The following is a 16,814-nucleotide window of genomic DNA, read 5'->3' as shown; positions in this document are numbered from 1 at the left end:
TTTACTTGCTAGGTTTTGTAAAGCCACATGCTGTGCCATATGGCACTCTAAACTCGGCTACATCTGAATGTAAAATATTTGCTAACAAGAATGTGCACTTCTAATTCAATAGTAAACTAGCTTCTGATGCAATGTGTACTTTGTCAGACTACTAACATTTTCCATGAAATCACCCTGCATCCATAGCATGTTTTAGAATGTCCAGTTCCCGGGTAATAATAGACTACAACTTGTGAGCTCATTTCTGAGCGAAATAGGACTCGTAAGAAGGCTGACGGAAAAGAGGTTTTGTGGCCAGTATCCTCTGCAATGTTCTATTAAAAGTATTTTACTTTATCAACGTCATTCAGCCATCCGATCACTGGTCTGTGACATAGATAAGGGGTGGGCCAGGGACTAAGAAGAAAATGTCATAAACTGTAACACAAATAAATGCTGGAATTTTAACAAAAGCAAATTAGAAAAAACACATGTCATGGGAAAACACATTTTTTTCTGTTTCTGTAATATACCCCAGGCTGAATTTGAAAGATGTTTGCTGGGAAAAGTGAGTGGAAACATTCCTCTCCATGCTGTCTAAGCATGAGTTGGGCGTGACACTTAAGAAGCATGTCTCAACTGGAGAGTGGAAGGATGGTCCAAGACCAAGGGAGGAACTCATGGGAAACGTACCAAGAAGGAGATACTGGAACCCAGGGAAGCAATGAAATGTGACTCAGACAGCAAAATGAACAGCTTGCTCATGCACTAAAAGTAAGTTTCATCACTAGTATAAGTGACATGTTGTCTTGTATCTCATTTCCATGTCTAACCTTGTGTCCACATGATGTTCTGTGTTACAGTGACAGGGAAGAACGCAGGCTCTTGCTAGACTGAGTCTACTCTAACTCCAGGTAAGTTACTACACATGGCTAAAAAATGTATACCGTATGATCCACTGTATATAACCAGCACGGGGAAAGATTCAGCTTGCTAATCCTACTAAAGTTTTATCATATGTAATAATATAATTAAATCTTTAAATGACTCTCCAAGTTCTTCTGCTTCTTCTGCTCAGTAACAAATGGATACGTTATAACTTATTAGTTAAAGTTGTATTCCTATCTCACATATGGTAGGTCCACTAACCTCCTGCCTGGATGTGGTGGCCAGAGGTGGTCAGAAGTATGGAAACAACTGAATAGCACAACTCTTTCAGCTATTTGCATAGTCCACCACCTCTGGCTGCCTCACCTCGGAGGGAGGAAGGTGATACACCTTTAAGAGAGAGAAAAAAGTTAAAAAAATATATAAATCCTGTCCACATTTGTCAATTTGTGACAAGCTGGAGATGCGGTCCATCAGAGTCTAACACCACAGTAGTATGTGATAAGATAGATGCTCATGTTTAGCTGCAAAGTATCACTGGGGATGATTAATATAAAAATTCTGGCAAGTCTGATAAATCCTACATACTACATTAGGACCACTTAAAACAAATAACTATAATCCCATGTAAGAATAGGTCGTTGGGGGAGAGATCAGTTATATTATTACAAATTCTGTTTAGCTATTTTTCTGTTTTCTATGGGGGGGGGGTTCTAAAAAAGGACGGTAACACTATTGCCCACATTGATTTGTCATCTATAAATCTACCTAGATATTCAACTGCTATTCAGGATTCTGGGAGTCACATCCTTGGCAGTTGTACTGACTGGTGACAATCCAGATTTCCAAGATACAAATATGATGAAAATACTAAATACGATAGCTAGTAAGTAAGCCGAATAGCTGACGGATATATACTTAGAAAGCATGCCATGGTCTTTACTCACAGAACATGTAACACAAATAGCTTAGCGGCATTGCCCCCATAGACCTTCAGAAATCTGCTGACTCCTGAAGGGATAAGACATGCTGCAAATCTTGAAAACAGTAATGTTGTTAAAGGGAACAGTCAGTCGCTATTGTAAATCTTCTCATGTCTGCACTAGTCCATTGCCCATATGCATCGCTGATTCAACAGGACAGTCAAAAGATTGCTGGTCCTGTCCCAGAGGCACAGGATGTTTCATCCTGGCAGAATTAATATCCGTCAGGCTGCCGGAAGCTAAAGTGTCTCCGTCCGGTCCCATTAACTAGAATCCAGACCGGCAGTGATCCGACCGCAATCCGGCAAATATGCTGAGAATCGGCAGGACGAAAATCCTGCCAAAAAAGCCTGATGGATATTAAGCGCTAGTGTGAAACCATCTTAAGGCGTCGTGTATACAACCGTGTTCGTATTGCAGTGAATGTGTGAGATTGTGCTGAATGGCTGCTGACATCATGCTTGAGGTGGTTACATCAATAAAGGTGCATGGAGAAGATAATTGTTTGGGCGTTGTGTGCGTTATGGAGGCACTGTGGTTTTCATGCTATGGAGCACTGGTTAATGCTTTAAAATAAATGAAGCATAATAGATGCCCCTCTTATGGCATACTATAGCTGATATTGCTATGGAGGTAAAGTAGCATCTAAAATATTTGTTATGCCCTGTCATCTTCACCATGTCCCAGCTTTAGGGGTCATGTAGGTCATGTTCTCCCTTTGGAAATAACATAAACTGCCGATGTAGGTTTCACTAAATGCTTTATTAGAGTTTGCAGTATATCACAAGTATTAACTCTTCTTGTACTCGGGTAGCTGATGCACCTTCAGATACTATTTCATCGAGGAGAATGTGTGGGTATTGCAACTTTAATAAAACCTAATATATTTAGCGTCCCCATAACCATCGCAATGTGTAAAAGAAACGCATACAGTTTTTTAAAGTCAGCATAAAAAATAAGTAACTCATAAAAAAAATTTTTTTTAAAAGACGCATGCCCCAAAATGCCAAATGTAGACAATACATGTTGTTCTCGGAACAACCACAAGAGCTCATATTACTGCGCTGATGCAAAAATAGATAAAAAAAATAGCTATGGAATGCTGAGAGGAGAATTTTTAAAATGGTCTTGTACTTAAAAGGGATTGCTGAAACAAACCCTCCTAGGACTCCTGACTCAGCGCCCCTTACTTTTTTTTGCCATAAAGGGTATAGCCTCTTTACCCACCATTTTCTTTTCACAAATAGAATTAGTACAGTTCAATCACTTTACAAATACATTTGGGGTCATTTATCAAACTGGCGTAAAGTAGAAGTGGCTTAGTTTCGCATAGCAACCAATCAGATTCCGCCTTTCATTTTTGACAGCTCCTTTGGAAAATGAAACGTCGAATCTGATTGGTTGCCATGGGAAACGAAGCCACTTCTACTTTACGCCAGTTTGATAAATGACCCCATTTGTGTCACTGTACTATCTTGCTCTGGACCTGGGGATACAACCTTATTTTAGTCCAGAGCTGCATTTACAATTCTGCTACTCAAAGCAGACTTGTTGTCAATCACAGCCCAAGGGAATATTCACACAGAGTTGTTGAATTTCTGTTCGATAATGCATCTCATTTTTATTTTTATTTATTTATTTATTTATTGGGGGGGGAGAGACTGTTTCACATGAATTTACAGTACCCTAACAATTTAGCTGAGCTCTCATAATATAGCAGAATTTTTTTCTCGACATCATTATGTTACTTGGCCTTCTGCCTACCATAGGATTCCAGAAAAGAAGCTGTTTACTGAAAATTAAAAATGACAGTGTCACTGAGAAAAAAAAGCCCTACTTAACGATACCAGGTGAAGACACAAATACGCTGAAGGACAGATTGGCAGGAGTCCGAATCAAAGCATGCATGCCAATTAGCTGTTTGTGTTGTCTCGCTCGCGGCAGCGCAGTTTCATCGATTGAACTTGAATGGGACGAGCACTGGTAATTATGCTGTGACGCCGCTGTAAGCGAGACGACGACCGGGTACTCTTGAAGAGGAATCGGTTCTCGTACAAGCGCCGTATCCTCTTCAAGCAGCTAATTGGCGGGGGTGCCAGATGTCAGACACCCGCCAATGTGATATTGATGACCTATCCTTGGGATAGGTCATCAATATAAACGCACTGCACAACCCCTTCAACTTTTGTACCAGTAAGTATGCAGCATATACTATATATGCACCTTTACTCTGTGCAGCGAAAAGTCCTGGCATTGATACATGCGGTCCACTAAGAATCGGAAGTGTATGGAGACTTATTTTCAATCAAAGCTCCATGGAAAAATATTCAAATTAGTTTATAGCAGTTAAGCCTGAGAGACCCACCTGTAGACAGCCCTATTTTCCCTTACTTAGATGGTCTCAAGCATCTCATACAACCAGCCTGTACTGATAAGCTGCAAATGGTGGATATGGTGCTGCTTGTAGATGGGTCTCTGGATTGACTGATATTAGCTAGCAAGCTATTTTCTATGAAGCATCATCAGAAGATAAGTCTCCATACACCATTGTCTTTATTGTGAGCTGCATTTAAGGCATCTGGCCCTGCTCTGTACTGATCTACATCTACAGATGGGACTCATATGGGCTAATCTGCACACAAAATTGCAAGCAGAGGGTTAAAATTGTTTCTTTAATGTCTTGCAGAATCTGTGGCGTGAGAGCAAAATTCGGAATTTTGTTTATTTTCTGTACTTAGAGCTATTTCACAATTTCTTTATTCTGCACTTTTTTGTTCAAAAAACATTACATCTAAATGTAAAGTCTACAAGCATAGCTATTCGATTTTTTTCTCCTGTTTCAATATTTATTTATTTTTTGTGGTCAGCAAAGTAGCACTTATCAATATGCTGCATGCCCTCAGAATGGAAAAATGTCCTTGCAAAATGTCACAAAATAACAAACCTCTTGAAATGCATGGCATTTTTCACATTAGAAGTGGTGTGCTTCCCATTCAGAACAGAAAATATACAGTAATTGTGTACACACCCTTCAGATGGTTCAAAATGTGCATTATATTATTGTTGCGTTTACCATAACAAGGGTATAGCATCCAGGTGCACTACACAATTTATGGCAGTTTATAGAAATATGGCTATGTTTCTAGCAAAGCATGACAACTAATGCTCACAAGGGTGATAGTTATATCACCACCAGTATATTGCAACACTTTCCACAGCAGTATATATACTTATGTATGCATGGCAGGTAGATATGAGCAAATGTCTTGACATTCATTTTGGGTCCAATCTGGAGATTCGATTTGGATATGAATAAGTCTACTTTCACACTGGCGTTTTGGCTTTCCGTTTTTGGGATTCGTTCAGGGCTCTCACAAGCGGTCCAAAACGGATCAGTTTTGCCGTAATGCATTCTGAATGGATAAGGATTCGCTCAAAATGCATCAGTTTGCCTCCGATCAGTCTCCATTCCACTTTGGAGATGGACACCAAAACGCTGCTTGCAGCGTTTTGGTGTCCGTCTGATGAAACTGAGCCAAACGGATCCGTTCTGACACACAAAGTAAGTCAATGGGGACAGATCTGTTTTCACTGACACAATCTGGCACAATAGAAAACGGATCCGTCCTCCATTGACTTTCAATGGTGTTCAAGACGGATCCGTCTTGGCTATGTTAAAGATAATACAAACGGATCCATTCTGAATGGATGCAGACGGTTGTACTATCTGAACGGATCCGTCCATGACGGATCCGCACAAAACGCGAGTGTGAAAGTAGCCTAAATTTGACCTGAATTGAAAGTGCTGAAATTGCCCTGAAAACTCATATGGCACTCCGTGATCTCTAATGATTATATCCGACCCCTTTCAAGCCATTTAAAGAGGACCTGTAACCACAAAACACAATGCAATCAGGAAGCACCATGTTAGAGAGCAGAAGAAGCTGAGCAGATTGATATACTGTTTTTTGGGAAAAGATTCAGTAAAACTTGTAGTTTATACATTTATATATTTGTTTTTATGCAGCCCTGTGAAAAACTATTTGTACAGGGAGGAGGGGTTGTCAGTGATTGATAGCATTGTGTGTATAAGTGCACAGGAGATGTGTGGTTGTTTAGGTGTAGTAGCGGCAGCAAGGGCAGTAGTAGCTGCAGCACTACAGTATGGAATCTGACTGGCAAGGCAGGAGGTGTGCAGCTGTATAGGGGTAGTAGTACTACCAGCAGGGGCAGCAATAAGTAGCTGCACTGGTAGCAGTACAGTATGGAATCTGACTGGCAAGGCAGGAGGTGTGCAGCTGTATAGGGGTAGTAGTACTAGCAGCAGAGGCAGCAATAAGTAGCTGCACTGGTAGCAGTACAGTATGGAAGGTGATGGACAAGGCTGGAGATGTGCGGCTGTATAGGGGTAGTAGTACTAGCAGCAGGGGCAGCAATAAGTAGCTTCACTGGTAGCAGTATAGTATGGAAGGTGATGGACAAGGCAGGAGATGTGCGGCTGTATAGGGGTAGTAGTACTAGCAGCAGAGGCATCAATAAGTAGCTTGACTGGTAGCAGTACAGTATGGAAGGTGATGGACAAGGCTGGAGATGTGCGGCTGTATAGGGGTAGTAGTACTAGCAGCAGGGGCAGCAATAAGTAGCTTCACTGGTAGCAGTACAGTATGGAAGGTGATGGACAAGGCTGGAGATGTGCAGCTGTATAGGGGTAGTGGTACTAGCAGCAGGGGCAGCAATAAGTAGCTTCACTGGTAGCAGTATAGTATGGAAGGTGATGGACAAGGCAGGAGATGTGCGGCTGTATAGGGGTAGTAGTACTAGCAGCAGAGGCAGCAATAAGTAGCTGCACTGGTAGCAGTACAGTATGGAAGGTGATGGACAAGGCTGGAGATGTGCGGCTGTATAGGGGTAGTAGTACTAGCAGCAGGGACAGCAATAAGTAGCTGCACTGGTAGCAGTACAGTATGGAAGGTGATGGACAAGGCTGGAGATGTGCGGCTGTATAGGGGTAGTAGTACTAGCAGCAGAGGCAGCAATAAGTAGCTGCACTGGTAGCAGTACAGTATGGAAGGTGATGGACAAGGCTGGAAATGTGCAGCTGTATAGGGGTAGTAGTACTAGTAGCAGGGGCAGCAATAAGTAGATGCACTGGTAGCAGTACAGTATGGAAGGTGATGGACAAGGCTGGAGATGTGCGGCTGTATAGGGGTAGTAGTACTAGCACCAGAGGCAGCAATAAGTAGCTGCACTGGTAGCAGTACAGTATGGAAGGTGATGGACAAGGCTGGAGATGTGCAGCTGTATAGGGGTAGTAGTACTAGCAGCAGAGGCAGCAATAAGTAGATGCACTGGTAGCAGTACAGTATGGAAGGTGATGGACAAGGCTGGAGATGTGTAGCTGTATAGGGGTAGTAGTACTACCAGCAGGGGCAGCAATAAGTAGCTGCACTGGTAGCAGTACAGTATGGAAGGTGATGGACAAGGCTGGAGATGTGCGGCTGTATAGGGGTAGTAGTACTAGCAGCAGAGGCAGCAATAAGTAGCTGCACTGGTAGCAGTACAGTATGGAAGGTGATGGACAAGGCTGGAGATGTGCGGCTGTATAGGGGGAGTAGTACTAGCAGCAGAGGCAGCAATAAGTAGCTGCACTGGTAGCAGTACAGTATGGAAGGTGATGGACAAGGCTGGAGATGTGCGGCTGTATAGGGGTAGTAGTACTAGTAGCAGAGGCAGCAATAAGTAGCTGCACTGGTAGCAGTACAGTATGGAAGGTGATGGACAAGGCTGGAGATGTGCGGCTGTATAGGGGTAGTAGTACTAGCAGCAGGGGCAGCAATAAGTAGCTGCACTGGTAGCAGTACAGTATGGAAGGTGATGGACAAGGCTGGAGATGTGCAGCTGTATAGGGGTAGTAGTACTAGCACCAGAGGCAGCAATAAGTAGCTTCACTGGTAGCAGTACAGTATGGAAGGTGATGGACAAGGCTGGAGATGTGCAGCTGTATAGGGGTAGTAGTACTAGCAGCAGAGGCAGCAATAAGTAGATGCACTGGTAGCAGTACAGTATGGAAGGTGATGGACAAGGCTGGAGATGTGTAGCTGTATAGGGGTAGTAGTACTACCAGCAGGGGCAGCAATAAGTAGCTGCACTGGTAGCAGTACAGTATGGAAGGTGATGGACAAGGCTGGAGATGTGCGGCTGTATAGGGGTAGTAGTACTAGCAGCAGAGGCAGCAATAAGTAGCTGCACTGGTAGCAGTACAGTATGGAAGGTGATGGACAAGGCTGGAGATGTGCGGCTGTATAGGGGTAGTGGTACTAGCAGCAGGGGCAGCAATAAGTAGCTTCACTGGTAGCAGTACAGTATGGAAGGTGATGGACAAGGCTGGAGATGTGCGGCTGTATAGGGGGAGTAGTACTAGCAGCAGAGGCAGCAATAAGTAGCTGCACTGGTAGCAGTACAGTATGGAAGGTGATGGACAAGGCTGGAGATGTGCGGCTGTATAGGGGTAGTAGTACTAGTAGCAGAGGCAGCAATAAGTAGCTGCACTGGTAGCAGTACAGTATGGAAGGTGATGGACAAGGCTGGAGATGTGCGGCTGTATAGGGGTAGTAGTACTAGCAGCAGGGGCAGCAATAAGTAGCTGCACTGGTAGCAGTACAGTATGGAAGGTGATGGACAAGGCTGGAGATGTGCGGCTGTATAGGGGTAGTAGTACTAGTAGCAGAGGCAGCAATAAGTAGCTGCACTGGTAGCAGTACAGTATGGAAGGTGATGGACAAGGCTGGAGATGTGCGGCTGTATAGGGGTAGTAGTACTAGCAGCAGAGGCAGCAATAAGTAGCTGCACTGGTAGCAGTACAGTATGGAAGGTGATGGACAAGGCTGGAGATGTGCGGCTGTATAGGGGTAGTGGTACTAGCAGCAGGGGCAGCAATAAGTAGCTTCACTGGTAGCAGTACAGTATGGAAGGTGATGGACAAGGCTGGAGATGTGCGGCTGTGTAGGGGTTGTAGTAGCGGCAGCATGGGCTGTAGCAGTTGTGGCAGTGGTATCATTGGGTGATGATAGTCAGTCCTCAAAGATCATTGGCAGATCTATTCAGTGGCTTCAGCCAGAGGTGTGTGAAAATACTCACAGATCCAGGCTTTCATTTATTTTCACAAATGAAAAAAAAAAAACTGTAAAAAAAAAAAAGGCATTTTTGTTACATTACATCACAAAAATTGCAACAGCAAGTAATCAAAAAGGCGTATGCCCCCAAAATAGTACCAATCAGACCATGACCTCATCCCGCAAAAAATGAGAGCTTACCTAAGAGAATCGGTCAAAAAATTAACTATTGATACACTAAAATATCATTATTTTGGTTTAAAAAATGCTATTATTGTGTAAAACTTAAAGGGGTTGGACACTTTGTTAGCACTTATTACAACTGTAAAGAAAGTAGGGAGATATTACACTTACTAATATATCTTCTTAAGCAGATCTGCCTGGTTTTCCTGCTATTGGCAGCCATGCCCCCTCCTGTCCTGCTCTTACAGCTGCCTGTCTTGTCCATAGCTGCAGGTGCCATGGAAGAGCAAACCCGTCCATGCCTGAAGGAGTGTGCTGCTCCCTGGGTCCTAAAGCACCCTGCTTCTATCAGATGTGCTTTCCTTCTGTGACTGGCACTCCTGGCTGTGCAGGGCTGGAGGGGCTTAGCAGGAAGATTCAAGCAGAAATAAAGAAACTTTTTCAGGAGAAAGGGAGACTGAGGAGAAGCTGTGATGGCTGATGGAAGCTGATTGTCTGTAGACTCCATCCACTCTGTCTCCTGTACTGAGAGGCTACTGCTGTATGTGAGGATGTAGCAGAGCCAGGAAGGTGCTGTGGAACACAAACTGTGAGCAATCCCAGTGTCTGTCCTGTTTATGGCCCCTCTGCTCTGTGATCTTATCACAGACATGTTTATTACAGCCAGACCAAGAGTTTAACCCCTTCTGAGCTGTCAATATGGCTGAGGTCAGTGATAGCAGCAGTCACTGGTCTCATCTGTAAATGTGTGCCCTCTCCTTCCTGCACACTGTATATAGTGATATGTGACCCCCCCCCCCCCATACATTGATATGTGACCCCCACCACTGTATACTGTATATAGAGATGTGTGACCCTCTGTATACTGTATGCAGTGATATGTGACCCCCACCACCACCACCACTGTATACTGTATATAGAGATGTGTGACCCTCTGTATACAGTGATATGTGACCCCCACCACCACCATTGTACACTGTATGTAGAGATGTGTGACCCTCTGTATACTGTATACAGTGATATGTGACCCCCACCACCACCACTGTATACTGTATATAGAGATGTGTGACCCTCTGTATACTGTATGCAGTGATATGTGACCCTCTGTATACTGTATGCAGTGATATGTGACCCCCACAACCACCATTGTACACTGTATGTAGAGATATGTGACCCTCTGTATACTGTATGCAGTGATATGTGACCCCCACCACTGTATATTGTATATAGAGATGTCACCCTATGTATACTGTATGCAGTGATATATGACCCCTACCACCACTGTATACTGTATATAGATGTGTGAGTGACCCTCTGTATACTGCTTGCAGTGATATGTGACTCCCATCGCCACCACTGTATACTGTATATAGATGTGTGACCCTCTGTATACTGTATGCAGTGATATGTGACCCCCACCACCACCATCATTGTGCACTGTATATAGAGATGTGTGACCCCCTACTCCAGAGGATCTCATTATTATCATTGTTGTGGAAAAATTATTGTTCGCCGTATGGTCGCCATCTATCCTATGGAGATGCGCAGATTCGTTCGCATTCGCGTTCGCATCTGCGCAGAGACTTTCGCACGATGGTCTGGTCGTCCCGACCTGTAGCTGATTTGTGCCTGGCCTGGTATTACTGCAGGATACCAGTGTCATGGCGCCGGCTTAGGGGGGAGGGATGGGGACTGTCGAGCGAGGGTTTCTTCATCCACGAGGATAAGCGCGGCAATGGAAAGGGCGCAAATATGTGTGTGAACATGCGAACATAAGTTCGCGCGATCATTCACATCTTTGCCAGCCAATCACTGCATACCATAACCTGTCTCCTCATTGGTCATGATTGTAAGACCGCCTTCCAGCCAATCACTTCATACCATAACCTGTCTCCTCATTGGTCATGATTGTAAGACCACCTTCCAGCCAATCACTTCATACCATAACCTGTCTCCTCATTGGTCATGATTGTAAGACCGCCTTCCAGCCAATCACTTCATACCATAACCTGTCTCCTCATTGGTCATGATTGTAAGACCACCTCCCATCTTCTGGTATAAATAAACCACGCCTAGCTGCTGGGAGGCAGGCACATTATTGGAACCTACTTGAGAACGTCTCTGTGATGTTATTTTGGAGGAATTGCGCACACATCGACGCACATTACACTAGGGATTTCCCGATTGTACTTCTGGCGGTCGTTTTCGGTTGTGAGAACGAGACAAAGGAGCACACGGCGACATCATCATAATACACAGTGTACAGGGAAGGGGGTGTCTCTATATACAGTGTACAGGTAGGACACATACAACTATATACTGTTTATAAGGTACCAGTGTACACTGGTAATTTGTTACCCCCTTTATACTGTATATACAGATGTGTGACCCCCCTGTACACTGTATATACAGATGTGTGACCCCCCCGTACACTGTATACAGAGATGTCAGACTACACTCATTTCTCTTTTTCCCCAGGTGAAGGGCAGTCATATACTCATAGATGATTTCTAGGCTGTCAGCTGGGAGCAGGTCGTGTGATGATAGACAGGATGCTCCTCGCTGTGTGAGCAGATCAATTTGTACTTCTGGCTTCATTTGAGTAAGAAAACTGGCGAAAATGAACGAAAATTTGTTGAGGCGACTGGTCACGCCCCCTCCTGGCCATTGTCACGCCCCCCCCTTTTTATTTTAAAGGCACAGTTGAAAAGCACATAGTTTGCAACTTTTTAACGCCACATTTCAGAAACAAGGCAAATGATAAATCTCCCCTTCTATTCATTCTGTTCATGGCTTACATCCAGTGGCACAACTAGAAATGACTAGGCCCCACAGCAAGTTTATGAACAGGGTAACTCCCCCAACAACAAATGTGTGATACATGGTAGTGACTGTGTGGGACGGGTAGTGACCTCTCTTTATTGCTGGGACTGGGGTGTTCTTCCTATTCACTGATGACTGAGTTATTGATAATGTCGGAGGGGCTCTTGTCTCCATGGGTACACAGGTGGGTGGGGATGTCATGTGACTGCTCCTCTGAAGATATTTGCTGCAGTGCATGCTGGGATTTTTACTTTCACTTTACAGCTGCTCCTCCCACACAGGCTGTCTGAGGAGCTCCTCCAGGGAAGTGTGCCATGATGAACAGGTTCGAAAAATGACATATAGTCAGTACATTTCACATGATATAAATACTTCATGGTTTTGGCTATTGTCTGGGGCTTTTTGGATTTTTGATACTTAGGGTGGCCAACCCCTTTAAATAAATAAGAAAAAGTAGACATATTAGGTATTGCCACGTTCGTAACGATCTGCTCTATAAAAAAGTCACATGATCTAATCCCTCAGGCAAATGCTGTAAAAATAAAAACAGTGCCAAAACATCCATTTTTTGGTTACCTTGTCTCACAAAAAACGTAATATAGAGCAATTAAAAATTATATGTACCCAAAAATAGTACCAATAAAACTGGCACCTTATCCCGTAGTTTCCAAAATGTGGTAACTTTTTTGAGTTTCTACTGTAGGGGTTCATCAGGGGGGCTTCAAATGGGACATGGTGTAAATAAACCAGTCCAGCAAAATCTGCCTTCCATGGCCAAGAGACTAGGTAGGCTTCTGATAGATTGAAGATGTAAGGGAGGGAGGGTGTGCAAGAAGTGTACCTGAGGTGGGGGGAGGGGGGAAGGGGCATTGGGGAGGGAGGGAGTTTGGGGGTGTTTTACTGGGCGATAAGTGGGAAAAGTATACTCGATCAAAATCTGGATTTGTATAACTGGATTGTTGCTTGTTGTATCTATGTGACCATTTGATATTGTATACTGTCTCATGATTGTAACTACTTACAAAATCTCAATAAAAAGTATATTTAAAAAAAAAAAAAAAATCTGCCTTCCAAAAACCATATGGCGTTCCTTCCCTACTGCGCTCTGCCGTGTGTCCGTACAGCAGTTTACGATCACATGTGGGGTGTTTCTGTAAACCGCAGAATCAGGTAAATAAATATTGAGGTTTTTTTGGCTGTTAACCCTTGCTTTGCTACTGGAAAAAATGGATTAAAATGTAAAATCTGCAAAAATCTTCATTTTCCATTAATTCTTGTGGAACACCTATAGGGTTAACAAAGTTTGTAAAATCAGTTTTGTATACCTTGAGGGGTCATTTTTGGGTGGTTTCTATTATGTAAGCCTTACAAAGTGACTTCAGACCTGAACTGGTCCTTAAAAAGTGGGTTTTGGAAATTTTCCGAAAAATGTCAATATTTGCTTCAAAACTTCTAAGCCTTTTAACGTCCCCAAAAAATTAAATGTCATTTTCAAAATGATCTAAACATGAAGTAGACATATGGGGAATGTAAAGTAGTTACTATTTTTGGAGGTATTACTATCTATTATAAAAGTAGAGAAATTGAAATTTGGAAATTTGCTAATTTTTTCACGTTTTTGGTAAATTTGGTATATTTTTATGAATAAAAATGATTTTTTTTTACTCATTTTTAGCACTGTCATGAAGTACACTATGTGACGAGAAAACAGTCTCAGAATGGCCTGTATAAGTAAAAGGGTTTTAAAGTTATTACCACATAAAGTGACACATGTCAGATTTGCAAAAAATGGCCTGGGCAGAACGGGTTAAGACACATTGTAATAAAAATTGGAACTCATATCATAGTAACATTACTATGTCTGCACAATATGTTCTCTCATAATAATTTTTTCTTTATTCCAATATAGGTGGAGCCATTTCAAAATGAACATCTGTGTCAACAGTTATGGAAATGATACAATCCTGAGTTCCCAGGCTTCCCGCATCTCTGGTGCAATATTTCTGGGTCTAGCAGCATCCTTGGGTTTACCTGGGAATGCCTTCATTATCTGGAGCATCTTATGGAAAATGAAAGGCAGAGAAAAATCTGTAACCTGCATACTCATCCTTAACTTGGCGATAGCTGATGGGACAGTCCTTCTTCTTACTCCGTTTTTTATAGCATTTTTAGCTTTACAGACCTGGATATTTGGCAGAGGTGTCTGTAAGGTGGCCTATTATCTCTGCTGCCTTAATATGTTTGCAAGTATTTTCATTATCGCTTTAATGAGCTTGGACCGTTTCTTAGCTGTTTTCCGACCTTATGTGGCCCAGTCACTCCGTAAAAGGGAAGTGGTAACAAAGGTTCTCTTAGCCATATGGCTGCTAGCAGGGGCCTTGGCTCTTCCAGCCTTTGCTTTCAGAGAGGTCATGGACAATCAACAGATTAATGCAACTATCTGTGAGCCATGTCACGCCAGCCGCGGAGAGGCTATCTTCCACTACACCTTTGAGACAATGGTGGCTTTCTTGGTTCCCTTTCCCTTGGTATGTTTCAGCTATATGTTGGTATTAAGGAAGCTGAAAAAATCAAGCCGGTTTGGACAAAGATCACGAATTGAGAAACTGATAGCTGCAATTTTGGTGACTTTTGCAATACTCTGGCTTCCTTACCATGTTGTCAATGCAATTCAGGTGACGGCAAATCTGACATCAGGAAGCACATCTGATAAACTGGCAATACTTGCAAAAAAGAGCAGAGCTGGGGCTACTGCTTTAGCCTTTTTTAGTGCCTGCGTTAACCCTCTCTTGTATGCTTTTGCAGCATCAGACCTATTTAGAGTATTTGGTGTAGGCTTTGTAGCAAAGTTACTAGAAGGAACGGTGGCAGAAATCCAAAGAAGGGTGAGATCCCAACGAGACCTTGTAAAGGGTCTTGTAAGAGTTGGAAGTCGAGGAGAATCAGTAGACCTTGAAGTAAAAAATGGCGTAAAATTAGGGCCTCTAAATGGTGGCCTTCAGCCATAGACACATGCTATAGCACTTAGGCCTTCATGGAGATGCGCAGTGTCTGTTTGCTACCTTAGCATGCGCCGTAAGGCGCCATAGCTCCAGAACAGAGTGAAGTTCAAGCAAGCTGCATGCCTCCACATGACATCAGAGGCATAAGAAGGTACAGTAAGGCCCCATGTTCCTCTGTGGAAGCCCTATTACAGCTCCGTACAATAATAATGAAGCCATGATACAACCATGTGCCCAAGATCTTATTATGCCAACCCTGTAAATACACCTTATAAATTATTTTTCCACAATCTTTTCGGTATATGATGTTCTCATAATACATTGTTATGTAGTAACAACTACAAAAATATGCTGCAGTAAGGGTCCTTTTACAAGGACAGATACTCTGCTAGTCATGAGCTTTGATCATTGGTGAAGTCACTTGACACTCTTTACCCACATTCACATGTGCCAATTATCTTTGGTATGAGGACAAACTATCGGTAATATGATCATTTGTTGCCATACAGTTTCCATTGGCATCTCGTGTTTACATACAGCAATGTGCTGCCAAGCAAAAATTATTTTTACTGCCGTATAATAGATGTGACCACCCAACAAACCAGCAGATGCACCTCTATACAGAGCAATGATCAGGAATGAGTGTTGTTCATTCCCAATCCTTGGCCACTAAAAATTGCACTAGGTCCTTGGCAACACCATGGTGGCCTGTAGTCAACAAAAAAAATGAAGATTACAAGGATTTGTTGACATGAACCACTTTGTTGCTGTTCTCACTATATGGCTACAAACTCTTTGTTCTGTTGAGTCACTGTACTTTCACACAATTTCATTTCATTTAATAGAGAATGGTGTAATTAGAAAATTGCACTACTTTCTGTGGTCATTTAGTCTATTTATATTGTCTGCCATTATTGTATTAGACTTTGCAAAAATATGTAAAATATTTAAAATTGAATAAATAAAATTTATTGTCAACAATAACTAATGCTGTTTTACACAGGCAGATTTTTTTGCTTGAAACAATCGGCACTCATTTTCTCCATTTACATGGATGCTACCGCCAGCCCAAGAGGAGTGAAGTGGAGAATTAGAAGGGTAGTTGTTCTGGCTGCAACAGTTCAGGCCTCGTTCACATTTCCGTGTCCATTTCACGTCCATGCAAAATCGGTCCATGGTCAGTAATAAAATACTGATGTGTGAACAAGCACATTCAAATCAACAGGTATGTGTGCTGTCCGTGGAAAATGCAGATAGTACACGTCTGTGAAAAAGAGAAATCTGACCGAGGCCCCACAGTGGTAATACTCACACGCCCTTTCTTTCCTCAGATCCTGATGTTGGGGCTCCTCTCTGATGGTAGTTGGGGTGGCATTAGTGTTATGAGTGTTGTAGGGGTAAAAGGCAGGAGATTTAAGTGCAGTAACCAGTAACCATGCATGTTGTAGAAAATAAATTTCTCTTTACTAAAGTGCAGATTGGGAGTTGTAGTACATCCAACAATATCAAACACAGTTGGAAACAATTCACAGTGCATATCTTCCCTGATAGCAATCTATGGATATAAGCAAAGATGGGGGTTATAGTACTTCTTTCCTCTATCTCTCCAAATTCTCTCTCTGCAGAATCTAAAGCTGGCCATAAGGTTCCTGCAAACTTCCAGCCTGAGGGGTACAGGATTAAGATACAGCTAGCCAAACTGTGTCAAAATGTGGAAGGGTGTCTTCTCACTGCAGTAAAGTCTTTATCAGCCTTCAGTGAATACCTTACTGACTGACTCCAATGCTTTGCCATTCAGATTCTGGACCATATGGTTGTTTCTTTCATCTCTGGAGTACTGTAGA

At 42.8% G+C, this 16,814-nt stretch overlaps 1 protein-coding gene across 1 annotated transcript; it reads left to right on the top strand.

Moving 5' to 3' along the window:
- The first annotated feature begins 552 nt into the window (after positions 1-552).
- On the top strand, positions 553-15,847 carry LOC120988977 (leukotriene B4 receptor 2-like). The gene is made up of 3 exons (XM_040416801.1): positions 553-753; positions 843-893; positions 13,878-15,847. Exon 3 carries the CDS (start codon positions 13,894-13,896, stop codon positions 14,974-14,976), a length of 1,083 nt encoding a protein of 360 aa, XP_040272735.1. The 5' UTR covers positions 553-753; positions 843-893; positions 13,878-13,893; the 3' UTR covers positions 14,977-15,847.
- Positions 15,848-16,814: the final 967 nt, after the last annotated feature.

The sequence above is a fragment of the Bufo bufo genome, chromosome 2, assembly GCF_905171765.1.
Source record: "Bufo bufo chromosome 2, aBufBuf1.1, whole genome shotgun sequence".
Classification (NCBI taxonomy): Eukaryota; Metazoa; Chordata; class Amphibia; order Anura; family Bufonidae; genus Bufo; species Bufo bufo.
The sequence above is the reverse complement of the archived record's forward strand: the minus strand, read 5'-3'. Positions and strand labels throughout refer to the sequence as shown.